Source organism: Misgurnus anguillicaudatus, chromosome 22 (genome assembly GCF_027580225.2).
Source record: "Misgurnus anguillicaudatus chromosome 22, ASM2758022v2, whole genome shotgun sequence".
Lineage (NCBI taxonomy): Eukaryota > Metazoa > Chordata > Actinopteri > Cypriniformes > Cobitidae > Misgurnus > Misgurnus anguillicaudatus.
Genome location: NC_073358.2, coordinates 27,186,303 through 27,213,798, shown reverse-complemented (window position 1 = coordinate 27,213,798; position 27,496 = coordinate 27,186,303). Strand labels below are relative to the sequence as shown.

The 27,496-nt window shown below is 37.6% G+C and overlaps 1 protein-coding gene across 5 annotated transcripts in view; it reads right to left on the bottom strand.

Moving 5' to 3' along the window:
- The window catches only part of mink1 (misshapen-like kinase 1), a 67,687-nt gene that overhangs the window by 27,712 nt on the left and 12,479 nt on the right, over positions 1–27,496 (bottom strand). For 2 of the 5 annotated variants that reach the window (XM_073861144.1, XM_073861146.1), the window contains exons 3-18: positions 23,901–24,077; positions 23,550–23,666; positions 23,370–23,460; positions 22,832–22,962; positions 20,086–20,140; positions 18,480–18,558; positions 16,156–16,331; positions 14,865–14,934; positions 11,356–11,566; positions 8,764–8,874; positions 7,980–8,066; positions 4,371–4,547; positions 4,107–4,268; positions 2,811–3,070; positions 2,182–2,266; positions 1,997–2,102 (exon numbers count right to left, since the gene is read on the bottom strand). In XM_073861144.1, coding sequence (XP_073717245.1) covers positions 1,997–2,102; positions 2,182–2,266; positions 2,811–3,070; positions 4,107–4,268; positions 4,371–4,547; positions 7,980–8,066; positions 8,764–8,874; positions 11,356–11,566; positions 14,865–14,934; positions 16,156–16,331; positions 18,480–18,558; positions 20,086–20,140; positions 22,832–22,962; positions 23,370–23,460; positions 23,550–23,666; positions 23,901–24,077 — 2,095 coding nt within the window. The remainder of the gene's footprint in view (positions 1–1,996; positions 2,103–2,181; positions 2,267–2,810; positions 3,071–4,106; positions 4,269–4,370; positions 4,548–7,979; positions 8,067–8,763; positions 8,875–11,355; positions 11,567–14,864; positions 14,935–16,155; positions 16,332–18,479; positions 18,559–20,085; positions 20,141–22,831; positions 22,963–23,369; positions 23,461–23,549; positions 23,667–23,900; positions 24,078–27,496) is intronic. The other 3 variants (XM_073861145.1, XM_073861148.1, XM_073861147.1) reach the window with 3 other exon arrangements.

Genomic DNA, 27,496 nt, shown 5'->3' with positions numbered 1-27,496 from the left:
ACCCTAAACTCTAATAGCTTTTATTTTATATAGCGATCATGTTTCTAATCATAAACATAAAATCATCATACTGCACATAATGTCAAGAACATCCTGTGAAAAATAACCTTGATATCTTATTATTGATATCTTGTCAAAGATTAAAATAAATGTGAAATCAATGATTGAAATCAAACCTTAAAGGAAAACACCACCGTTTCTTATATTTTACTATGTTCTTACCCCAACTTAGACAAATTAATACATACCTATCTTTTTTCAATGCGTGCACTTAATCTTTGTACAGCGCGTTGTGAATGTGTTAGCATTTAGCCTAGCCCCATTCATTCCTTAGGATCCAAACAGGGATGAATTTAGAAGCCACCAAACACTTCCATGTTTTCCCTATTTAAAAACTGTTACATGAGTAAGTATGGTGGCACAAAATAAAACATGCCGATTTTTAAAGCGGATAAAAAAATGGAGAACTATATTGTACGGTGGAAGAGCACTTCGTTGAGTGCCGAGATCGAAGTGCTGCAAACTAAGTGCTCTTCCGCCATACAATATAGTTCCCATTTTTTATCCACTTAAAAAAAAAGGATTTTATTTTGTGACACCATAATTACTAGTAGTGCTGGGCAATATTGCCCAAAAAATTATCAAGAAAATGGTTTTCCACATCAGTCGATATCGATAATTATCATGATAAATAAAAATCTTTATTCGTGTAAAATTTAAAGGCCGATTTTTGCTCCTGAATGAAAATTGTAAAAAAAAATGTAAAAACCAGACCAGATGTTTTTTATTCAGAACATGACAAATACAAATACTAAAATCTTGTTTTAATGTTCAGGCATCTGTATTAAATGTAAATCTATTTGTTATGAAATCAACACATTTCTGACACTTAAAGCAGTCTGTCTTGGGTCTTAAAGTGACAGTGGCCTGCTGCTTTCTGTTTCAATATACTGAGTAACATCCAGCTGTTTATGTTCACTTAAACAAGAAAGAAAACTTAGTTCAGTGATTGCGCGCATGTTATACGGTTTCCTGAATTTGTGAATGTCCTGTAAATATACTTTTAAGGCGGACGCTGAAAGAAAGTACAGTATACTGTACCTAGTTTTTCTGCTGTGTTCCGGGCTTTGACGAACCCTGTTTGGGCGCGTCCAACATTACACAAAAGGAAAATGTTTCCGCACATTTCGATTCCGTCCACGTTATCCGCATCGAGAAAATCATAGAGTTCTACTAATAAATCAATAACTTGCCTCATCTTCCACTCCTTCAAGTCAAACTGACACTGTGATTGTAAACCAAGAGTGCATGCTGCATCCGGAAGTGCTTGCACAACATTACGCACAGTGCGCAAAATTATCGTTTCTTTGTCGTTATCATTTTATCGGAAATTGTTTATATCGGTAAAATTATCGTTATCGAATTATCGCTCAGTACTACTTACTCGTGTAACCATTCATGTAAAGTGTTTAATGGCTTCCAAATTCATCCCCGTCTGGATCCCAAGGAATGAATGTGGCTAGGCCAAATGCCAACACATACACGACGCGCTGCACAAAGATTAAGTGCACACATTGAAAAAAGATATGTATGAATTAATTAATTTAAGTTGAGGTAAGAACATAGTAAAATATTCAAAAACTGTGGTGCTTTCCTTTAATGCTAAATATCTCAAATAGGTTATGGCCTGGATTCATAGTCAAGTCTCAGCTAAAGCCAGGACTAGGTCTTACTGTTTTGTGTCAAATTAATGGCACTGCCATATTTTAAGATCTGTTAGTGCAAGTTATTTTCAGTTGAGACAGCTCAAACATGTGTTTTAGTCGCCAGGACCAGCCATAAGCCTCGTCTGTGAAACCGGGGGTATAAGACTTACACAGGCAGGGGTCACAATCCTTATGAGTTTTCTGTCAGATTCAAGTGTCCAATTTTGTCCCCAAAAAGTACCAAGGCTAGTATACTAAGTGAGTAAACCCACAGACACGTCCACACTTACTGAGTATGCGGTGTCTCTCTAGAGAGCCGGTCTGTGGCAGATTGGACATGATACTCATGCTGTCTCCTCTCTCCCAGCGTTCATTACGGCTCAGATCTGGATTACTGACAGATGAACAACATGGCATGTTAGAGTCAGGCCAGTCACACCTGCATGACCTCAGTTGGATATGCTTGTGTGTTACTTGCTCGTACTGGGTGTCTGATACCAGATGAGAGATTTGTGTTTAATGCAGTGGCTATAGAGGCTGTTCTCTGTGGAATTTTAGGAAAAAAGACAAGGAATCAAAAATGATACAATGATCATGTTGCTATTTATAATCACAGAAGGGGATTAACTAAGAATGAATGAATGCACCCACTGAAAGAGACTCTGACTCACTGCTTTGTTTTCTGACTAAAGGTTTGTTTCAAGTAACAATGTCACAAAATCTGTTTTGAATGCAACTTGCACAGCAAACCTAAAAAAATAAGAATCATCTCTCTTGAATACACAGTGTGTCTGTCTATATGCCCGATTACAATACTGTTCTCCATCATTGCATCATCATACTGCTGCCGTGATCAATAAAAATGTCAAAACATCTCACAAATTAAATTGCATTTACCATCTGCTTTTCATGAGCTCAATGTTAAATACGTCAAGAAAATAGTGCAGGGCTGTGTAAATAAGGCACATTTTTTAATAAGCCTAAAATACAAATTTCTGAAATGCAGTTGTTTATGCAAAAATGCCTTTTTATAAAATCTGTGCAACTGTTTAATAAATTCACCCCTGAGTCGTATAAAACCCAATATAAAGTCTTACTTTAGGAGGCTGTTCAATCTCCGGAAGACGGATCCAGGGCCCCCGCTCATCTCTCATTGGCCGTGACTGAGGTGCAGGGGTCTCTGAGGTGGGGTCAGAGTTTTGACGGACTAGTTCTCTGGAGTGTAGAGGGCGAGGTGTGGGTGTGGGAGAGGGATCCTGGGTGGGGAAGGCGGACATGGTCTTAGTGGGCTGATCGCAAAGAGACTGAGAGCGAGGGACAGGAGCGGCGTACGGTTTTAATGGCACCAGGTGGGCCATCTGGAACTATGGCAGATAGGACAAGGGTGATCGAGAGAGTAGCATACCAATGGCCGAAGGGAAAGTGGGGTTGTGAAAGGTTGTTTGGATTAGAGATGGGGATAAAAAGTAAATAAAGGGGAATAAAGGAAACAGGATTGTGCCAAAAAGAGCAGGGTAATAACAAGCGGTGGGTGTTGCAGGAAATAGAAGCGAAGAGGTCGTCCCCAAAAATGGAGGATAACAGAGGAAATGAACATGTCCCACAGGAAAGAAAGAGAAGAAAAACTAAGTTACTGAACAGGAAGGAGTAAAGAGTTAGCAGGCCAGTGCATGCAGCATTAACAGGGTTGCAGTACCTTTCAACTTAAGATTTTTTTCAGTTGTTTATGACAAATATAATAAAAATGTTCTCACAAAATGTAATTTCAAGCATAGCATAGCTAGGAAAAAAAAGTAAAATCAATTAATTTCATTTAAAGGTGCAGTGTGTAGATTTTAGCGGCATCTAGCAGTGAGATTGTGAATTGCAACCAACAGCTCAGTCCACCGTTCATCGAAATGCATAGAGAAGCTATGGTAGCCGTAAAAGGACAAACATGTTGTTGTCTAAGACAAAATACAGTAATGACAAAACACGGTCTTTAGAGCAGTTTGTCTGTTTAAGGCTACTGTAGAAAAACGGTGGCACAAAATGGCGACTTCCATGTAAGGGGACCCTCAGTGTATGTAGATAAAAACGGCTCATACTAAGGTAGTAAAAACAATACAGTTCATTATGTAAGGTCTTTATACACCACTGATAATATAGTTATGTAGATTATATTGCATTTCTGTCAAGAGATCCTCCTAAAAGTTACACAATGCACCTTTAAAATATCCTTAAATTTCTATGACCTTCCCAGGCCTGAAAATTAGCATTTAAAAAGTCTCTGACATTCATAGATTGCAACAGTTTATTTTTTTGTCTATATTATTGTCATTCTTTTTGAGATATGACAACTAAAGTACCACAGTGTGATTATACAGATTTAGAGTGGAAAACAAAACAAAAGTTGCCCACCTTGCCCTGCCCACCCTGTGGTTCCACAGGCCTCTGCATAGGCGGAGTCTGTGCCGCTCCTGATTGGCTGATCGATTCAGAACGTGACTGGATGTTGGTGTCTGAGACTGTAGTGCAGATTTTGGGCGAGCCCTGTCTGTTCAATTTACTGCGCTCCTCAACCTAAAAGTCAAACGGAGAGAAAATTAAGAATTTATATCGTGATGGTTCAATACAGTGGTATTTGCATGTCAGTAGTGACTTTTGTGCATTTGTCATGTATACCTCTCTAGCCCAGGCGGGTTTATTGTTTTCCAGGTTTTTGCTGTAGTGGTACATCTGTGGTTTCTTGTCTTGTTGTTGCTGCTGTTGCAGTGAGACGAGATAAGCATGCTCCTGCTGTAGCTGTCTCTGAAGTCTCTCTGACTGCCTCTGCTCCTCCAGCTGTTTACGCTTATACTCCTGCACACAGGAGTATAGTTAATAACTTATCTAACAATTTAATTGTAGGCTTAAAGGGGACATTTCACAAGACTTTTTTAAGATGTGAAATCTTTGGTCTCCCCAGAGTACGTATGTGAAGTTCTAGCTCAAAATATCATATAGATAATTTAATATAGCATGTGAAAATTGCCCCTTTGTAGGTGTGAGCAAAAATGTGCCGTTTTTGGGTGTGTCCTTTTAAATGCAAATGACCTGATCTCTGCACTAAATGGCAGTGCCATGGTTGGATAGTGCAGATTAAGGGGGGGTATTATCCCCTTCTGATATCACAAGGGGAGCCAAATTTCAATGATCTATTTTTTCACATGCTTGCAGAGAATAGTTACTGGGTTACACCAAAACTAAGTTACTGGGTTGATCTTTTTTAAGTTTTCTGGGTTGATAGAAGCACTGAGGACCCAATTATAGCACTTAAACATGGAAAAAGTCAGATTTTCATGGTATGCCCCTTTTAAAACGTAACGCACAACATGCGCATGGTCAGGTGCAAAAATAGACGAAAGTTGCACAATGTACAGCCCCTACTCAAAACATTAAAGAGGACATTTTACAATACTTTTTTAAGATGTCAAATAAATCTTTGGTGCCCCCATAGTACATATGTGAAGTTCTAGCTCAAAATATCATAAAGATATGTTATTATAGCAAGTTAAAATCGCCACTTTCTAGGTGTCAGCAAAAATGTGCCGTTGGTGTTAAATGCAATTGAGCTGATGAGCCATGGTTAGATTAAGGGACCGTATAATCCCCTTCTAACATCACAAGGGGAGCCAAATTTCAATGATATATTTTTTTCTCATGCTTGCAGAGATAGTTTATTAAAACTAAGTTACTGGGTTGTTCTTTTACATATCTTTCTTCTTTTCTAGGTTGATAGAAGCATTGAGGACCCAACTGTAGCACTTAAACATGGAAAAAGTTAGGTTTTTATGATATGTCCCCTTTAAACCTAGTTACACAAAAATGTGATTACTTTGAACCCTGTTAATATCTTGAAAAAAATCTAAAATTTGAACAAAACCTACTGTCCGTTTTTGCAAAGCAAATTAGTAGAGTTACAACGATATATCGGACAATAATCGGTATCTATTGAGAAAAGCGTTTTTTCACAACAACAGCCGATACTCATGGCCGATATATCCTGTCAATCAAAAGTGAACAGGAAAATGCAATAAATTTGAGCTCCGTGTATAGAAAATGTAAAGAAACATCACCAGTTTTATGTATAATATTAATAGTCATTATACAAATGAATACATTTAATCTTCAAAATTTTGTTAGAAACATGTAATATCGGTGCATCTCTACAAGTTAGATTAGCTGGTACCAAAACGCACAGGTCAATTTATAAAACAAATACATGATTAATTATTTAATTACAATTGATTATCAATTTAATCCAGTTCTGTTAATAATATTTTAATAAAACTAACTGATAACTAAATCAGCTTTAACTGCTGTACAAAAATGTCTTATATATGCAGCTCTAAAGTGTCAATTATACAAGACTAGTAGTAGTTTTATTACTGACTCTTATTTAAAAATAAAACCACAAGTTTTCTGTAGCTGTAAAATCCTTCCCTTAAGTCAAGATTAACTGAACATCTATAAAACAGCCCTAATGTTTTGGCAACAGAGTCATGCAACTGCATGTAATTTTGCCATTAAGTTAAACTGCTGTTGTATTTTGTCGACATCATTCACAATTAAAGTCATCCTTTTAAATGCAAAGAATCCATGAAAATAAAAATGTACAGCTTAACCCTTCATGACATCGGTAAAGCATGTTTTAGATGCTTCTCACTTTAGAAGTTCAAGTATCCTCCAGAACATTTCCAAAACAAATTTCCAAATACTTGGAGGAATAGTTTAACCAAATATAAAAATTCTCTTATAATCTGGGGTGCACATAACTTTTTTGTCCTGGTTCTCAAAGGAGCACCTGGAGATGTTGCTTGGTACTCACACTATTCATAGCGCCGACATCCTACATGCTGTCAACATCATTAATCTCCGGACTACTCTCTTCGCCATATCACTTTGATTTAAACATGGTAGACGATGATGTATATAATATTAAATATGCCTGGTTATTGTTTTAACACATGTAACCTTTATAAATGTCTGCTAACTCATATAAATTTCAAATATTGTTAAAGACAAGGAAATGGTCAGAAATAAAAAAAATGATTATGAGCAATAGCACAAATAAATACAACAAAACAAACATATATATGAACAGTGATGTTCATGTTTTCAGGCTGGTCTGTAATTTTCAGGTTGAGTCTTTTCTGTGTATTTTGCATTCTTATTAAAAGTTACAAAAGTTATTTAGTCAAGAGAAGGAAATTATGATTTTTTTGTCTGTGGTTTGATTAATATTAAAAACAGCATCAGGTATATACTCTAAAAATGGGTGCACTGTCACTTTAAATACATGAATCCAATACATTGTTACACACGCATTGTTTTTCAACTGCTTTTATTTAATTAAATGTGTAAAAGACTTTTACTACTATAATCATGGCATTTTGAGATGATTTAGTTTTAAAATGTCCAAAAAAACAATCTCAGTTGGTATTTGCTCGCTGCCTGTCAGTTACTAGCAAGGTGTCTGAAACCTTGAGATGGGGATCGTGCTCGCGCTTGAGGTGCCTGCAAACAAAACTTATCAAAAAAACGTGAATAAAGAGATCGCTTGAGATCTGTTTCGCGTCTTGTTGTGCTTAAATATTTACATTTGACAATCGGGCCAGTGACTGTTGCACCTCTGCTAACACACAGTAATGTTAACACGTTTTTAATAATTATCTTACCAACGATGCACGGAGCAATCCCTAAAATTCCAGCAGTACGCAGAAGCGCCTTTTTTAGAGCAGTGTTTGGTGCGCATTTTTTATTTTAATCGTGCATGTGCACCAGTTATGTGCACCCCTGCTTATAATTCACCCTCATGTAATCTCAGATGTATAGATGTGCATGTTGATAAACTTCAAATTTTATTTGTCATATGCATCAACCAATGAGATTCAACGTTATCGATGTGCTGCCAAATTTGAAGTGCTTATCTGACCTATTAATCGATAAATCAACTCAAAATTATTAATTGTTCTCTCACACACCTATAGTTTCACTTCAGAAGGCATATATTAACCCTATATTAACATTTGGGGTGGCATAAGTTAATTATAAGGTAATTTCCATAATTGGGAGAACTATGCCTTTAATAGTTCTCATTTCGATTAATAGATAAACTCTGAACAAGAAGTTATCTGATCAGATCATTGCAGAATTATCTAGGGACCCTTTGGCAAGAGATGATCAAATCTGGTCGAGGAGGACTGACGCAGCAAGAACAGAGAAACAAAGGGAAGTGAAAGACTGTGTTACCATTAGCAATGCCTGCTCCTGCAGTAATTGCTGCTGCAGTATCTCTAACTGCCGCTGTTCTTCCTCCAACTTATGTCTTATAAACTCCTACAGAGAAAGAGGAATGGAGAGAGAGAGAGAGAGAGAGAGAGAGAGAGAGAGAGAGAGGGAGAGAGAGAGAGAGAGAATGAAGAGCAGTAGAGAAGGAGGAGAAAGAGGCAGTTCAGAACAGACTCAAAAGCACAGAGTTAAAAAGACATTTAAGACAGTGGACAGATACACCTGTCTGTGCAGCCTCTGAAAACAGAGGCAGACATTTTAAAGAAGTGTTTCTGATAGGCTCTTAAAATGGCTGAAAAACACCTCGACGGAGGAGATTCGTTCCACATTCTTTACTCGGCGCCGCACCGTTTTTATAATCCTAAAATGGTGCACGCCGAGCGGTTCCTGTCACCTTCAAGAACGTGTCGCATGTTTCTCCTCAGTCGGTTCATAGTGAACACTAAAAAGCGTGTTGTAAGCCATGTAAGTATGAGGTCGTTTTGAAGAGTGTGTCCTGTGGCACACTGTGCACTAATTCATGCTGATTGGTCTTTTGTGTTTCTGTCACTTTGAATGGTCTTGAATGCAGGGCTGCGTGCGGTTCACCCACACACATACACGCACATTCAGAGCTGCGTTTGAGAGCCTGCTGCCATGGCAACCACTCCACAGAAATTCCAGTGCCAGGGCTGTGTCGAGAAGACCGCCAACGCTCGGCCGCTATTGGCCGGGCGGCGGCCGTTCCGAGGCTGCGATTGGTTACCTGCTCTCTCTCTGCCATCCTCCTGTCCTCCTCTCGCCTCATGTCATCGAGTCTCCGGTGAGGAGCTTTATCCTGTTGCTGCCGCACCATCTCTCTCTCTTTTCTCTGTTGCTGTGTGAGAGAGAAAGTGTGAGTCACTTTAACATATTTGGCTGAAATAATGAGAGCCTTCCTGTTGCTAAAAATCATCTGGTGCTTTTGAGAGGGGAAATTAGCAAGAGAGAAAGTGACTAGAGCGAGTATATAATGGTATTAGTGAGTGAGTCTACTGTATTTGGTAGGGTAGTGCTGTGTCCTTTTATGGGGGTGGATGACACCCTGCGAATGGTGTATAGCCATGTCAGCTAAATCTCTCACAAAATTTTAGACAACCAGTCTGGACTCTAATGACACTTTAATGTTCCTAAAAGAAAAGCATGTTACATTTTTGTCTCTCAGTCATTTGCAGTCATTTAAATTCAGACCTCCACTGCCACTAAGATACATAATATCTTTGCAAAAGTTTTAGGCCACCATACCAGAATTAGATTTGTTGTTTTGCAATGTTATAGTGATCACATATAATTGCTCTTTAATAGAATACATCCAGAAAATACAGGAAATGTGTATATAGTATTAAAAACTGTATAAAAATGTAAACTGATGCGTCACGTTTTTAGGGTAAACTCCCCTTCCACTTGAGCAATAGCAGAAAACTGCAGGATCTCTTAAACCCAAATAAAATTCAATCCTAATTTTTACTTCATTCTGCTCAAAAACGCTCAAAATGTGTTTAGTGCCAAGAGAGGTCACACTAAACACCGACGATGCTGCCTAAAGACGACATTTAGCCCTGAAAATTATTATTTTTATACATTTTCTGTATTTTCTGTTTGTATCTTAATAAAATAGATTGAAAAATAAATATGAATGGACATTAAAACTTCTAAAACAACAAGTCTGTTGGTGGCCTAACTGTGGGTTCACACCAGCCGCATTTGAGGCATCAAATTCGCGTCTACCACGTCTAGTTTGCGGCTTGAACACTTTGAGTTTACTCGCTTCATTCCTGCGTGAAAGCCGCGCGTGAAATTCTAGTCATCGAGACATTCACGGGGAAATTTGCGTGATGTGAGGGGCTTCTGCGACTCTGCTCGCTTCCTGTTATCACGTCATTACTAGAGCAAGCTCCTGATTGGTTAACACGGTGCGTTTTTCCGCCAAAGTTCAAAATTTTCAACTCGTACTAGACGCGGGAATGAGGCGGAATTGCGTGTACTGCGCCATGCTAAACACCTAATTCGTGCCGCGAGACCTCCAGACGCGCATCAACGCGTCTTAACATTGACTTTATGCAACGTACACACCAAACGCGGGGCATCGTGTTACTCGCTCTAGATTACTCGCGAGATTTAACATCGTGTCATGCGAATTTTTAGCTCAAGTTGAATATTTTAATTTGAGCTGACGCATTTGAGGCGAATATCGCATGTTTTTGCGGGAAACGCGCCGCCCATATCGCGTCATTCGCATTGCCCCACGCGAGGATGCGTCTGATCGCGTCTTTGCATTGACTTTGTATGTAATTTACTCGCGCAAATCGTTGAACTCGCGTCTGGTGTAAACCCACGATAACATTGAAATCACTTGCGCTTGACACCTCTATGGCTGGTGTGAACACAGCATAAGACTTTTGCACAGTACTGTATATAAATATAAATATAAATATATATTTAATAATAATATTAATAGCATACAAATTAAGTCATTTCTTTATATTAAGTATGTTCCCAATTTATTTTTAGTCTTTAAGTCACCAAGTTTGGGTAAATCCTTGTTATGTATAGATCCATGTTATCTGACCTACCATACAAGAGAGTTAACATCATTAATGTCACAAATATGTTTATTTGATCAGTGACCTTGAACTGCTGAATTGCTAATTTTTCATATTGTTATTTTTGTTTTAAATAGCTCACATTCTTACTCAGGTTTGAACTGAATGCCTATGATTTTGATTACTTTACAAACACACAAACAATCCTTTTGCATTTTGGTTTATTCTTTACTGAATGTCTTTCTCAGCTAGTTCAGTATTTATGAGCCATTATCTCCCTCCACTGTTGTGTAAAACAATCACCTCTTAAAGTACTGCAATTCAATTAAAAACAACTAAGAAATGTTTAAATACAGTAAGTCTTTTTTATAGCTACACTGACCTTCCCAAATTTACTCTTTTCCTCTAGTTCAAATACATCTGCATGCACCTTTTACGTAAAATTCCACAAATACCGAGCTGCGTTCACTTACTGAAGAGAGTGTTTTTCCAGATAAGAGAAAAATGTTTGGCACCTAAACAAACACTGCTGTGAAACACCTGGCTATGATGTATGTCATTTATTTAGAATGCTATCCTCATTTAAACTTTTGGCCTCCTTTTAAGCCTGACTCACGTTCAGTCTGACTTTTATGGACCAGAGTTAAAAAATCCAGAACACTTAATCTTAAAAAAATCCATTTGGGGGTAAGTTCATATGAATTCCTTTTACGACTGGCACTCTGCCCTCAATGTTCACTGTGAAAGCAGAGATCACGTTCGGTGTATATATTTACCTCCTCCAAGCGACGTCTCTGTTCTTTCTGCTCCTCTATGCGTTTCTGTCGGTCGTGCAGCAGCTGCCGTTTGTGCTCCTCAGGGTCTCTGCGCTGAGGGGCGAGCTGCGCTTGCTGTCTCTTTAAGGCCTCAGAGCGCTCCTTATTCTCTTGCTGCAGACGCAGAAAATCCCTGCGCAATGTCGACTCGCCCGGAACGTTCAAAATGGAGCTGAAGACATAATCAGAAAAATAAAGATGAGTGAGCTGGTGAAAACAACATTTTGTGTAGTAATGTACATAGTTGGGGTTGAAAGGACTTTATATCAATTTCTTTCTTTTCTGTTGAACCAACAGCATGCCTCACACACCCAAGTAAGAAATCTGATATGAAATCTGAATATGCTTTAATGAGCTCTCAAAGGAAACTGCTTTAGCAAATAAATGTCGAGATAATCATACTGTAGTTTCCTAACAGACTTCCAAAACATTCCTAACTCTTCATCTAAACGGGTAGTCCCACCCCAAAACGAATGGCACTGGTTTAGCAAGATGTTGAAAGTCAGACTGCTCAAACAAACAAGGATATTTTTGGAATGTGCTGACAAAGCTTTTTGGGGGGATTTTTACCTACGTATGGCTTACTTGTAGTTGTTGTGTATATATGTATGCATGTATGTGTATAATTAAAAGTGTATTATGTTAAAAAAAATGCCCTTATTCATTAAGTCACAGATTTTAAAAAATACTAAAGTTTTAAATTCTCTATGGGAAGTTATAGGTTGTTGAGGGAGGGTAGTGTGTTTTGGGGTAGAGTTATAATAATTTTATAAAATGTATGCTGTAATTGGTGATTTGATATTCCATGTAGAAAATCTAATAAAGAAACTTAATAAAATAAAATAAAACAGTGTCAGGTTGTTTAAATTAAACATTTGATGACATTTGGTGATGTCATCAAGCGGAAGTTCCCATACCTGGGATTGGTACCAGAGCGATTCTGCCCTTATTTGCTGGAAATTCCAATTATAAATTGTTCAAGAAAAATACAGTAGTATCGAATTGGGGTCGGTATCGACCAATACTCAGAATTCTGCTATTGAAAATCAAATCTGTAATGGAAAAAGTGGTATCGGTGCATCCCTAAGCAGAACTTTCTTTTAAAGGGCTGCACCACTATGGGTGTTGTGCTGAAAACTTTGTATCCAATGTACACGGTGTGTTTTTGTTGACGTTTTCTTTTTTTAGCAAATGTTGAAATTCATGCAGTTCTCCACACATTTAGAGACAGATTTACTGTCATTTGCATTTCTAGGAGTTTCACTTTCAGACACAAAATTTTGGGGAGGAGATTATTTAAATCAATTCACGCAATGTTGTTTGCACGTGTGTTATGATTGGTATTTGCACCATTATTTAACTCCAAAAAAGCATGTTTTAAATTACTTTCAAGGACTTTCCAGGTCCAATACCCTCAAATTCAAGGACTAAATGTGGGGACACATTTCAAGTGAAAGCAAGGTTACATTGTGTTACCTTTTAAGATACATTGTTACAGTTCCCTTTTGAGGGAACTTGCGCTGCGTCACTGCGGGGCCGCTTTCAGTGGTAAGTGCGTCTGAATCACTGATCTATATAAATGACTGGATTGCGCATAGAACGCTTAACGTAACAGCGTGAGGTGAAGCCAGCGCAGAGTTCGAGCCGCCATCTTGGTATACCCAACCGGCAGAGGGTGTCATTGACTTCCATTCAAAATCATGTTTTAAATTCACCCGCTTTACAGCGTATCAGTCACGCAAGATTATTTTTAGGATATGTGTACGTAAATTAACTGTTAATTCTGGTGTTATTTGCAATGTTTATATTTTAATCGGGCAGGAAAATTGATTTATAAAAAACCGTTAAGGTGAGTGTCTCTGCTGCGTTCTGTTAATGACACGGGTATAAATAAAGTTTTGTTTGACATTCAGCTACATGGTCAGCGTTATTTCTCTAAATAAGTTTAGGTAACTTGTAAGTTTAGATAACATAAAACCAGCAAATTATTGCATGCACATACGGTACAAAGTATGATTATTTATATAGATTTCAGAATCAGCACGTTTGTCATTAATACTAAATATGCTGCGGTCTGTCTGGTGATCTGATATTGTAATGAAGATGAATGTATAATAACTGATTAAAAACTAAAATCTACACTTTCAGTAAATAACTATGTACATGTTTAGGACGTTTGTGTTGTAATAATGTACAGGGTAACTTCAGATATAAAAACGAAGACTTGTAAAGTGATGTTTTATCATTAAAATCTGATCGCGTCCATTGATTTTATGGAATGTTTGGGTATACCAACATGGCGGCGCGATGGCTTCACAGTTGTGACGTCATGCGCAATCCAGTCATTTATATAGATCAGTGGTCTGAATGTGTATATCAAATTCAACCAATGGTGAGGCTTAACAACAAAGACAGAGTGCAGGAAGTATATCGCTATCTGAAATATGGCCAAAGATGGCATTACAGGGACGCAGGAAGTATGGCAAGGGAGACGCAGCGTCTCGTTCCCTTCTCAGGGAACAACAGTTACATACGTAACCAGAGATGTTTTCATGTGTCAAATACAACTATGCAAAAAAGCTTTTTGGTATGAATCAACATTCGCATACAGAAGATATAAGCATTTAAAGCGAACAGTTTAGCATGTGTGCTTAAAAAGTCTAGAATTTTTATGATATTATCCTACACTACACAGGGAATGATATGGATTTTTTTCTCCAAAAAACTTCTTGCATAAAATAGATTCAAGCACTTTCAACTACCTGTATCTAAGCATGTAAAAAATAGATTCAAGCCTTTTCAGTGACCTGTATCCATGCATGTATATTTTCAAAAACAGGGCCTTGAATCCTAGAGCCTTAAATTTTTCACCCAGATTCACAAACTTTCAAGGATTTCAAGGACCCGTGGGAACCCTGGAAGTCACACAATACCAGACGTTTCAAAACTTCTTGTTAACCTTCATTTTTTGTGCTCCAGTTCTTTTCAGTGTACTATGGCTTCGTTACTTGGATTGCACACCCCAGATTTTCCACTGAGATGTCCGTGGTGCTGAACACAAGATCAGATCTGCTTATGTGCAACCCTGATTTGCACTGCTCTCAGTGGATTGTGTTGATCATTATGGAAAATCACCAATCGCTTTTTTAGTAAATAACCCACAGATATCACCCTCCCATCTGCGTTTTTTTGGAATTGCGCTCTCATGCTAATTTGCGCCATTTAGTAAATCTAAAATGTAATAGAAAAAAGTACAGCATTACATGCTGCACTGTTAAGGGACAACATGACTAGGCAATAACTTTAAATTAAATGTTGTATTCTAAGTTTGTTTGCAATACCTTGATAAGGTAACACAATGCTGTATCAAAACAACAGTACAAATGACTTTAATATACTGGAGAGTAGCTTTAACAGTGTTGTGTAGTGCTGTGTAGAGTTGTGTAAAAACACGATACTGTGGTGTTTACCTGGACTCTCTCTCATCCCCTCTGTTCTCATCCTCTTCATCGCTACCACTGTACTCATACTCAGTCTCCTCTGAAAGTAAACAAGAGATAATGAAGTGAAAAAGAGAAAGTGTGAAAGAGAAAGAGAGAGAAGACAGAAAAATAATGAGAATGGCTTTTGGCATTAATTATATAATATGCACTATAAAAGTCTTCATGCAGAATGCAGTACTTTAGGGTTTAAATCATCTACATTCTCTTCTGACTGATACTGTAAGTGCTGTAAAAAGTCTGCAGAGGACGGTTGGCTAGATGCTTTCATTTTAAGCCTTTCCACATTGTTCATTTAAAGAGAGAGACACAACTCAAGCCCAGCTGTGCTATTTTGATTAAACTACTAGGCACAAATCTAATGAGTTACTATAAATTATGAAAATTATGCACAAGTGCCACTTTTGTGGTCAAAGATGAGTTCTGATTGAATGAGAGTATTAGGTTTTGTTCACACTGCACATAAATCTGATTTGCTTTACTTCTAACTCACAGTCAGTGCTCCAGATTTAGCAATGACTTAAGGACCAGCACAATGGCAATAGAGCAGGAGTCAATGAACAAACTGGAAATTTTGCCTTTGGTCTATGCGTTTTCATAACATCTTACGACACAGATTAACTTTTTAAAAATAACACAAGCATTACTGTATCACATACATTTTGCGCTCGCAAAACTCTGGTTTCTTAATAATCCCTAGAATCACCTAAAGGTGGTAGATCTTTTTACTACCTAGCCCCTAAAAACTCCCATGCTTTTGTTGTAATTTATTGTTTCAAATCGGCTTTACGTGAAATAGAAACAAAGAAAAGCTTCTTTGTTTCTATTTCATGTAAAGCTGCTTTAGAACAATGAACAATAATAAAAACGCGCTATATAAATAGAACTAAATTGAATTACTATATATACAGACGCACAAATTTCACCAAAACCGTTAACTTGTTCTTCGTGTAATAGATCATGAAAGTGGTATGTTAAGTTGAACACAAAAAGTTAATTTAGAAGCAGTTGTAGACATTTCATACACTTTATGAACTGATTACTTAAGATGACTTGACACCAAGTTTACATCAAACATTCTGCTTCACTGCTCTGGTATGCAAGACAAAGCTTTTAATTTTCATTCCCAAAGGAGCTTTTGCATCTGTTCTCATACTGACAACAAAACTAAAACTACCATTAGATAAGTTATGCCAAAAATAAAAAGATTCTTTCTGGAGCTGGAAAATAAGCTTTGTGTATAAACTACACGTATACGTACCCTTTTCACCCCGTTTCTTGCGCGTGCGATCGATGTGATCTTTGAGCTGGATGCGGACCTGTCGTTCTGTGGGCTGGTCTCGGATGAACGAATGCTTAAGTAGCTGTTCTGTGGATGGACGACTCGGATATGATTTGACCAGACAGCCCTCGATAAAGTCTATAAACTTCTTAGACCTAAAGAGAAAACGCACAGGAAATTAGTGTGCGAGCATTAATAAATGAAAGAGAAGTTGCTATAGAGGGTATGCACGTGACGTCACCTACAGCAAAAGTGACTGAGGTTACGCCCACTGAGTGGCAAAAGACAGAGCGGCAGCATTTGTGTACAGTGAGAAATCAGCGGAAACATGGGAAAACGCGTCTAGATTTAACAAGAATTCGGAGCTATCGTTTTACAGACTGCCAAAAACACAGAAAGGAGAAGTAAATTGATCGTTCATGCCAACATCCACTGACCACAGGTGAGTTGATAAGTTGCGAGGATTTACTTTCTACTTAAAAGTATTTTTCCAAGTATTTGTATTTTATCAGTGTTTTTCTTTGAAAACATACATTCCAAAGCATATTATCATAACTTTTCTTTTATTACATTTCATAAATACAAGTTTTTGTTTTACATTTAATATTGAAGTACATTAACATACTTTCACTCAAGTAAAAGTACACAATTTTAATGTAATTGGTATTACCGTATTTTCTGGACTATAAGTCGCACCGGAGTATAAGTCGCACCAATCAAAAATGCGTCAGTCAGATGAAATAACATATATAAGTCACAGTGGACTATACGTGGCATTTATTTATAAAATTATTTCACAAAATCCGCGCCGAAGAACATACATTTTATCTGGAGAGGCAGTTTTTCAATTAAACAATAGCACATAGAATAGCAGGCTGAATAGATGTTCGTATGTAATTGTAACATTATCAGTTATTTACACGATAAACAATACCATACAGAACATACCTGGAAGGCTGAAGAGGATAAATTAATCGAACAAGCCACTGAGCATCAAGTTCACGGACTTGTCATTCAACATCACTGAATCCACTGAATTGCATAAATACTGGAGAAGCATATAGCGGACTCTCGCGCCTGTAGACGATAATGGTCTCTCTTGCCTCATAAATGTCAAAAGTAATTCATACAGACTTGCAAGGCGCTCCTGAGAATAAGACGCAGCACCAGCCAAAATATGGGGAAAAAAACGTGACTTATAGTCCGGAAAATACGGTAAATAAATTTTAATATGCAATACAGTATAAATCTATGCTTTAGAATCTAGAAGTAAAATTGTTCCCAAGACAAACACGCTAATAAAGCACAGATGCTTGGAAAACGTAACTAATTTAACTAAGTATTGTCCACCTCTGCTATCAAGTCCAACTAAATTCAATTTAAGCTGATAATAGCCAGTTTTACTCGCATTTTCGCAGCACCTGCTATGAAAACCAGCCATTTTGTTGAATGTTTGCCACTCAACAGGGCGTAGTCACGTGGAAAAGTGACGTCAATGCATACCCTCTATTAGATGTTCCTGGTGCACCTTACAGTAGAGCAAATAAATGTCTTCATTACTGAATTAAAATGACGACCCAGGCTCTTAATTGTACCTCTTCCTATCCAACTTCATTCTGGTATAAAACTTCCACTTTTCACATTCCAATTGTTTCCCAAAATATGCATATCATGACGTTTTTCTTGTTAAACAACGTTTAACTCTGATTAATGTAACAGGATGCAAAATGTAAATGGGTTTTATTCAGCATTTCAGATTGAATATAAACCAAATGCAATCAAAATAACTTGCAGCAAGCAAAACTAAAAAAACACTGACAAAGAAAGACGAAAAAGAACATCTTGTGCATTACTAACAAGACAGAGTGAAGGTAAATGAAACATGGCTGCTTTTGAAACCCAGACCAATGCTCCAGCTCTACTTCTATAAACAGCTGTTCAAGGGCAGGGCTCTGACCAGAGGAACCAAAATAACTCCAAGTCTAAAATTAAATCCCAGCATGCCAATATATCCCAACAACTTAGAGCAGACTAGAAAAAGGTAACAAGAAAAATATTTCCTTATTCATTAGCTTTCTGATAACTTATACTGTATGTGTGGAGATGTAGGTTGGTGTGAAAGCAAACCCCGGAGCTCCTGTCACAGTATGAGATGAAAAGCTGACGGCTATATGGGAATGATTATGCATATGTATGCACTATGCAGTATATATAGAGAGAGAGAGATGGCAGGAAATAAGGGAAGGAAGGAAATAGGGAAAACAGCTTGATCTTAAAATACCAGCTTAACAGAGCATCCTCACCATTTCTTGGACTTTAGTTTAGGAGGAGGGTTCCGTGGGATAAGGAACAAGGCTCGCATGGGATGCATATCACACAGCGCTGGGAGAGACAAATCAGATATCAAAGCAAGTTTATACAAGACTCACCCATGTGCCCAATTATCAGACTAACTGACTCAAGAGGTGACAACAATTCATGACAACGAGTAGAAAACAGTGACTGAGCTGCCGCTACACGCTGTCCGTGTGAGAGAGTGAGTGAGTGTGTTTGAGAAAAAATATGACTAAGTGTTAAGTTGCATGTTACGACAATGACCCATACCTGAAAATGTCTTAGTGAGCTGTGGAAAATATCACAGTACACAACATATAGTGTTTGTACTACTGAAATAAAACTGTAGTAGACTATGTTACACATCCATGGGAACCAGTTCAGGATTTAATTGAACTTATAATTAGTGGGATTAAAAGGTTGTCTGTTGCTTTTAATATTATTATTTCAACAACCAGAAATAGTGAATGTTATACTCAAACTCAAAGTAGGCTGACAAACCACAAGCACAGATTGACAATTATTTAGTCCGGGCAAGAGTTTTATTTTTATCACTGATAAAAAAGTCTTTATTTTTATGACTTAAAGGATAAGTCAATTTTCTTAAAAAAATTCAGATAATTTACTGACCACCATGTCATCCAAAATGTTGATGTCTTTCTTTGTTCAGTCGAGAAGAAATTATGTTTTTTGAGGAAAACATCCAGGGATTTTTCTTATTTTAATGGACTTTAATGGACCCCAACACATAACAGTTTTAATTAAGTTTAAAATTGCAGTTTCAACAGAGTTTCAAAGGACTCTAAATGATCCCAAATGAGGCATAAGGGTCTTATCTAGTGAAATGATTGTCATTTTTGACAAGAAAATTAAAAAAATATGCACTTTTAAACCACAACTTCTCATCTCCGGTCCTGTGACGCGCCAGCACGACCTCATGTAATTGCGTAATGACGTAGAAAGGTCACATGTTACATATATGAAACGCACATTTGCGTACCATTTTAAACAATAAACTGACACAAAGACATTAATTAGTATCATTCGACATACAACAACGTTGGAACGGTCCTCTTTCTCCACACTTGTTAACACTGGGGCGAAGTTTCGCATACATTATCCGTGACCTCTTGACGTGATGACGTATTGCGTGAGGTCGCGCTGGCACGACACATGACCGGAGATAGACAAGAAGTTGTGGTTTAAAAGTGCATATTTTTTATTTTTCTTGTCAAAAATGACAATCGTTTCGCTAGATAAGACCCTTATGCCTCATCTGGGATTGTTTAGAGTCCTTTGAAACTGCAATTTTAAACTGTTACGTGTCCATTAAAGTCCATTAAAATGAGAAATATCCTGGAATGTTTTCCTCAAAAAACATAATTTCTTCTCGACTGAACAAAGAAAGACATGAACATTTTTGATGACATGGTGGTGAGTAAATTATCTGGATTTTTTTTAAGAAAATTGACTAATCCTTTAATTTACACTGTAATGTAATGTGCATTATTTTAGCTTACAAGGTGTGAACAATGTGTGTGCATAATATGTGTGGTGTATGTAACTGTGACTTACGAGGGGCTCCTTCAGCCATTTCTATAGCAGTGATCCCCAAAGACCAGATATCACTCTGAAAAGAAAAACAAATAATAATTTAACACCTTTACAAAATGAAAACAAACATGCTATTAATTCTTGAGGTGTAGTAGTGGATAGGTCGTTTCATTTCATTAAATTTCAGCACTACAGATGCTGTATTTATATAATTATTTTTTTCTAATTTTCTAGATTTAATTGCTTATTTAACATGAAAATGCATGCGTCTTATAAACAGTTAAATTATGGTTATCAAACAAAGAGTTGTTCATTCATTGAAATACCCAAAAGCAATTCATCTCACTAATCACTTTAATTCACCAAATCGTCTACTTTAATTTCCTTGCAGTGATGATTGACAACATTTAATAAACTAACGCCTCCAAACGTCTTTGACTTGTCAAGAAAAAATCCTATTTAAAGAAGCTTTCCATTTACTTGATTATCAGCATTTGTAATAATAGAAGGACGTAAAGCATTAAAAATATAGGAACAATTGTGCTGTACTCCCATTTCAAATCTAAACTATAACGCTCATTTAGCAAGTATTGTTTATTTGACTTTACACTGCCACTCGTCAGTACGATGTGACAAATGTGACCTTGGACCACAAATTCAGTCATAGGCAGCACAGGTATTTTTGTAGAAATACAATACATTTTATGGGTCAAAATTATAATTTGTTTAAAATATTAAGTAAAGATCATTTTGTACATTTTCAAGTACTGTAAATATATTTAAAATATTTAGTGTTAGTAATATGTGTTGGTAATGCCTTTATTTGGACAACTTTAAAAATTATTTTCTCAATATTTAGATTTTTTTGCACCCTCAGATTCAAGCATCTCGGGCAGATGTTGTCCTAACAAACCATACATCAATGAAAAGCTTATTTATTCAGCTTTCAGATGATGTATAAATCTCAATTTCCAAAAATTACCTCTATGACTGTTTTTTGGTCAAGGGTCACAAATGATTTCTGTTACCAGATGCCGTTATTAAATTAAACCTTCACAGAAATATTTGTCAACCATAAAACATAATCCCAACATGACAGCCATAATAAGGAACTTAAAACAATAAAAATAAAACAACTTTTAAAAAGCCACTGACTCTAGTTTTCATTTCACGTGTGTACATTAAAGGGACACTCCACTTTTTATGGAAATATGCTCATTTTCCAGCTCCCCGAGAGTTTAACATTTGATTTTTACCATTTTGGAATACATTCAGCTGACTCCGGGTCTGGCGGTACAACTTTTAGCATAGCTTAGCATAATCCATTTAATCAGATTATACCATTAGCATCACGCAAAAAAATAACCCTTCAGTAGTTACATCAAGTACTAAGACCGACAGAAAATTAAAAGTTGCAATTATATAGGCTGCTATGGCTATGAACTATACTCTCATTCTGGCGTAAATTATAATCAAGGACTTTGCTGCTGTAACATGGCTGCAGCAGGCACAATGATATTACGCACCGCCTGAAAATAGTCCCTTTTGTAACTTTCAATAGCTGGAAACTATTTTGGGGCATTGCATAATACAATTGCATCTCCTGCAGCCATGTCACAGTGGCAAAGTCCTTGATTATTACGCCAAAATTTGTGTTTAGTTCCTAGTCATATCTGCCTAGAAAATCGCAACTTTTAATTTTCCGTCAGTCTTAGTACACAATGAAACTACAAGAGTGTCACCTTTGGTTATTTTTAAGCGCGATGCTAATGGTCTGATCCAGGGATGGGCAACTTTGGTCCTGGATGGCCTGTGTCCTGCAGAGTTTAGCTTCAACCATAATTAAACACCTGAAGCAGCCAATTAATGTCTTACTAGGCATACTAGAAACTTTTAGGCAGGTGTGCTGAGGCAAGTTGGAGCTAAACTCTGCAGGACACCGGCCCTCCAGGACCGAAGTTGCCCATCCCTGGTCCAATCCGATTCAATGGACCATGCCAAGCTACGCCAAGAGTAGCACCGCCAAACCCGGAGATCAACTGAATGGATTCCAAAACGGTAAAAATAAAAATTTAACTCTAGGGTAGCTGGAAAATGAGCATATTTTCAAAAAAGTGGAGTGTCCCTTTAAACTGGAAATATCTGGATCACGCTCTTTGTGTCGCCGATTCAACCAGTCATTTAATATGAAGTATCTGCTAATACTGGGACCAAATCCAATACTTTTATTTTTCAAGTGCTAGGTGCATCACTAGAGGCAATACAGCTAGAACAGCGACTTCAAAAGATGCAGAGGTGCAAACCTCTATTTTCTACCAAAGCACCACAGAGCTACCGAGTGAACCTGTATTTAAATGAGTGTTTACTTGCTGTTACAGGCAATATAAGTGGCTGTTGGACTGCTTTTGTATTTTCACGTTGCAGACTTTTTAGTTGTGCATTCCAGCCTTGCGGTCTCAGTATGTGACAGTTGTACAGCGTTGCATCTAAAGAGTTCATATTAGTACCCCAAAAGTACATATTGGTACCAAACAGAGCTTAATAGTACCCTAAAGAGTCATATTAGTATCTCAAAGGTACATATTGGTACCAAATGCATGCATATCTGTACATATTTTGACAAATTTTTGTCTTAAACGAGACTTTACCTGAGGACGAACCTTTTAACAGTTTTAAAGTTTTAACAGCATTACCTATACTACAGTACCTCTAAACCAAGACACAGACATACAGTAAAGTACATTTATAGACAGAACTGCCATTTTACCCTGTAATCATAGGTGGAGTCTGGATTCTCATCACAAGCAATGACCTCAGGTGCCATCCAGTACGGAGTGCCAATAAACGTGTTCCTTCTGCCTACTGTACGATCCAGCTGTGCGCTAACCCCAAAATCCACTACAGAGAGAGAAATTGGGGGTTGCAATAGGAGAGTGTTTGCTTACAAAGTCTTTTTAACCTGTTTTGCAGCCATGACATATAAGAACAGCCATGCATATTCCTTACTTCACACAGACACACTTTTTAACTTCCACACACACACACACACACAGCCTCAGGTTTGTCAAGATATTTTCGTCATGGTGTCAGGGCTACATTAATGAGCTTTGCTCTAGTTGTTAAAAGATGATGTTCTCTAATCAAACAGGATATAGGCTAGACACGCACTCATTCACACACAAACATGGTTACACAAATCACATCCCACAGTATCAGACAGAGCAAATGCAATTTAAAATAATCATACAGCCCTAAACCAAAAAACAATGTCAAAAGAGTATTAAATAAAAACCTTGCCCACTGACCAAGTTTAACCTCTGCATTTTCTGTAAGCAGAACGTTCTGTCCCTTGATGTCTCTGTGGATGACTTTATGAGCATGGAGGTGAGACAGACCCTGAGGAAAAGAGAGAGAGAGAGTGTAAAATTACATATAATTATATATAAAAGACTAATTCAGGTGTACAATGCATGCAAATGTCTCACTCTTAATATCTCTCTGCAGATATAGGCGATCCAGTCTTCTTTCAGCGAGTTTCCCTTTGTGTTTTTTACCAAGTCAGTAACTGAGCCGGCGCCACAAAACTCCATCACCAACCAAACGTAATCATCCACAAAAAAGGAAAAACTCATTTAAGAAACAGCAAGCTAATACAAGACGATGTTTACTTTTTTTCAAAATCAGCATGTCCTCTTTAATATTTTTTTATTCTAAGTGATTTGTTAATAACAGTAATCGGTCATATTGTGACTACATGAGTTTATAGCAGATATAAGAACGGTCACAGGTTACGCTAGGGATCAGGTTCATAGTTTTGAGGAGGCACAGACCCAAAGCTGGTCGTCGTGTCCGGGTGGACTCTTCTTCACAAAGGCTCCATAGTAGGTAGCAATGTTTCTATGGTGACTGTACTTCTTTAGCATGTTAATCTCTGCTTTAATTTCCTCCTCCTCTTCCTCGGTCACATCCATGACTTTTATGGCAGCCAGCTGACCCGTCTTAACATGACGACCCTGAGACAGAAAGAAAAACATTCGCAAAATGCATAAAACCTTCAACAGCTTATTCAATTTAACACCTGTTATAGTTGAGTCCAACTTGAGTCCGAGTCAAAACCAAGACTCGAGTTCGAGTGTTGAGTCCGCGTTCATATCCAGCTTTACCTAGACTCAAAACTTGATTTCTGGCATTGGTCTTGATTTGGACTCGACTACAACACTGTTTAACACAAATTAAACACAAGCCTGTGATGTATAAAAGAATGACAAAATGTATCTGACAATAGCTGGGTTTCCATCCAAATGTAAAGCGAATCCTTTTCAAATTCGCCAAAAAAAGAAAAAACAAATTAGGTGCGTTTCCATCAAGTTAAATAAAGCAAGGCATGCTTAGAAAATGGATATTACTGCATTTAACTGAAAGCTGTGTACAGAAGAAACCATACAGAATTTTTGATGCAGGCACTAGCAGCAAGGGCATTACAATGACGTCGAGCCCCATATGGAAAAGACAACGTCAGCGGATACAGACGATCAGTCACGTGGGTTTAAAGGAGTCATATGACCCGATTTTCCTTTGTTTTTATACTGTTAAAAGATGTCTGTGCACATAAAGTTGCAAAAATTAAAGTTAAAAAATCTAAAGATATCTTCTTTTTAAAGGTGAAGCCTCATCCACGACCACCTAAAACGGCAGTTCAAACACGCCCATGCAGTTAGAGGTCATACTGGTTTGAACATTTTTATAACACTGTCCTAATGTATACGCAAAGATAGAGGGTGTAACTTTCAATCACGCTGTAGTATTGTTGTTTCCGCTTTGTCGAGCAGACGCTGCGTTTTGTTGCAAAACTACTTTGTTTGGCTTTCCAATAGACCAGGGGCCCGTTTCAGAAAGGTGGTTAAGTGAAAACTCTGAGTTTGTTAACCCTGAGGTAGGGGGGGCTCTGAGTTTTCCGTTTCAAAAAGGGAGGTAGGTTAAACCTGAGACAGCGGGGTAAGTCAAGCCTGTTTCAGAAGGAGAGGTTACTTATACTCAGAGTCTGTTTCCGGAGTAACATACTCTCTGAACCTAACCTGGTCGGGAGCAGGTTTTATCCTGTAAACTCTGAGTTTCTTGTGGTCTCCTCCCCTTTTTTAAAGGAGTAGCGGTGTTTAATCTTGTTAGTTGCTTTAGTACATTCATTCATTGTGCAAATTTTTATCATGTACGTTGTAAAAAAATTTTTAGCTGTCTTTAAGTTATAATTAAATTGCCAGTGCAAACCATTTTAACTTACGACTTTATATTTTTATATATTACACTAAACTTTCAACTAAAAAAAATTAATACATTAAATTGATATGAATTTTAAAGCTAATATGATATACTTAGGTGCATAGATCGTCTTAGTGACTAAAATGTCATGTACTTTTAGAGAATCTTGTAGATGATGATGTTGCATTCATTTGTAGAAAGTTAAATTTATGTCCCGAGAGGATTTTGAGACCCCGAGTGTTTTTTGTCATATCCGCTTACATTTATGTGAGCGAAATAATTATTTTTTGCAGTCATTTTAGATATATAAATATCATTATATGACTAATATCAGTCTTTGTGGTGCTCTTACATTTATACAGTTGCCTTGACATTTCTTACGCATCCACTCGTCATTATCGCTGGTCTAGTGGGTAGTGCTGTGTGTAGTAGTTGGGCCAGGCGTCCCATCGGCGATCGGAGTTCGAATCCCGGCTGTGCAAATTTTTGTTTTATTCATGACAAACATTTGTAAAGTTCGTAGCCTTATATGACAAAGTATTATGCTTAATTTTATTTTAGCTGAGCTGCTGTCATCTTTTTGTCCATGGGATTGCATGTGCATGTAAATTAATATAATAACGTACAGTCCTCAGTTTATTTACTTCGGATATTTTAACTGTACGCATTTACTAGAGTAGCAATTTACAAAAACAACTCTTTTCTTTAACATATATGCTCGTAGTTGCTGTACACTTGCAGTAACACTTTCAGTTTTAGTAGTAAAAATGATTAAGACCTCTTTGTCACGTGCTGTTGCCATGGTAAATCGTAATATCTGATCTCCATTGATGATGGCTTTTCATTGTGGCTGTGCACGCGCTTAAAGGGCCATTTCACCGATAGGAACATTAATCTTTATGGAAAGTGAGTCATATTTGTAGTCAAAATGTAACATAAATGTAGAATTTTGTGCCTATTTGACAGAGAAAAGACAAAATGTGACTTTAGAGCACATTTGTATGAAAAACTACAACTGCCACTATGCACCACAATGCACAGCTCTGCAAGCCACTCCCATTACTCGGAACACGGCTCAGACATGCTATTATGTACATAAATGCCACGTTAGTAAAACAAAGAAAATAGCCACCACCACTGTGTCTGACTGACACCAATCATGATTTACTTTTAAACGTGATGTTACATTGTGGTACACACAATAACACTCTGGCCTGGTGTGTAGCAAAGTCTTATTCAAACAGTAACGTGCGGTTTCAGATGCGCAGTACAAATGTCTTTCCAAGTACTTAAAAAAAGTGTATGCATTTTAAATGTTTATTTAGTTTTACCAATTTTCTTTTTGTCTCTTGTTTACTGTAATTACATTTGTGTTATTATTTTCCTCACTGCTCTCACAATATAGACATATAAAACACCGCTCAGATATGCTATTGTGTACATAAATGCCACGTTAGTATAACAAAGAAAATATAAACACTCACTTTAGTCAGACGTCCGTTTATCACTCCATCCTCCTCCACACAAACGCGTCCCCTGCACAATATATCCACAGACGCGCTGCCTCAGCTCTTTGAGCTTGTGCTCGTAAACCGAAACACGTCTTTGAAATAAGCACGCGACCAGAAACATTCACAAAACAAACGTCCATATCCTTATCTGATCCAGAAATGTTAAACCGAAAGCAAACGGCGCGAGTCCGTCCAAGCTTATATACTCCCCAGCGCGTCTGCTCGTAAACCGAAACATGTCCGTGAAATAAACGTTCCAAACGCGCGCAAAGTTCCTCTCTTGCATAGAAACCTTCACCAAACAAACGTCCATATCCTTATCTGATGCAGAAATGTTATAAAGAAGCCACACAGCGAGAGAACAGGCAAGCTTCTCTACGCAGCAGAGGCCGATGGTTGCTGCTTCTTCACCGGGCTCCTCTACCCAGCCGACGCCCAGGCTCCGGCCTACTCCTCGGGCTTCTGTTCCTACATCTGTCTCAGCTCTTTGCAGTATTGTGGCTCATAAAGGTGCAATGAACAGCGGATTAGAGCATCACGCTTGTAAAATCACCCTCTTCCATGTAATATTGATTAACTTCCACTGTTATTGTAACATGAATTCTGGCTCGCTCCACAACTTCTGTTTAGCTTAGCTTAGCATAAAGATGGCGGCTGGTCGTGTT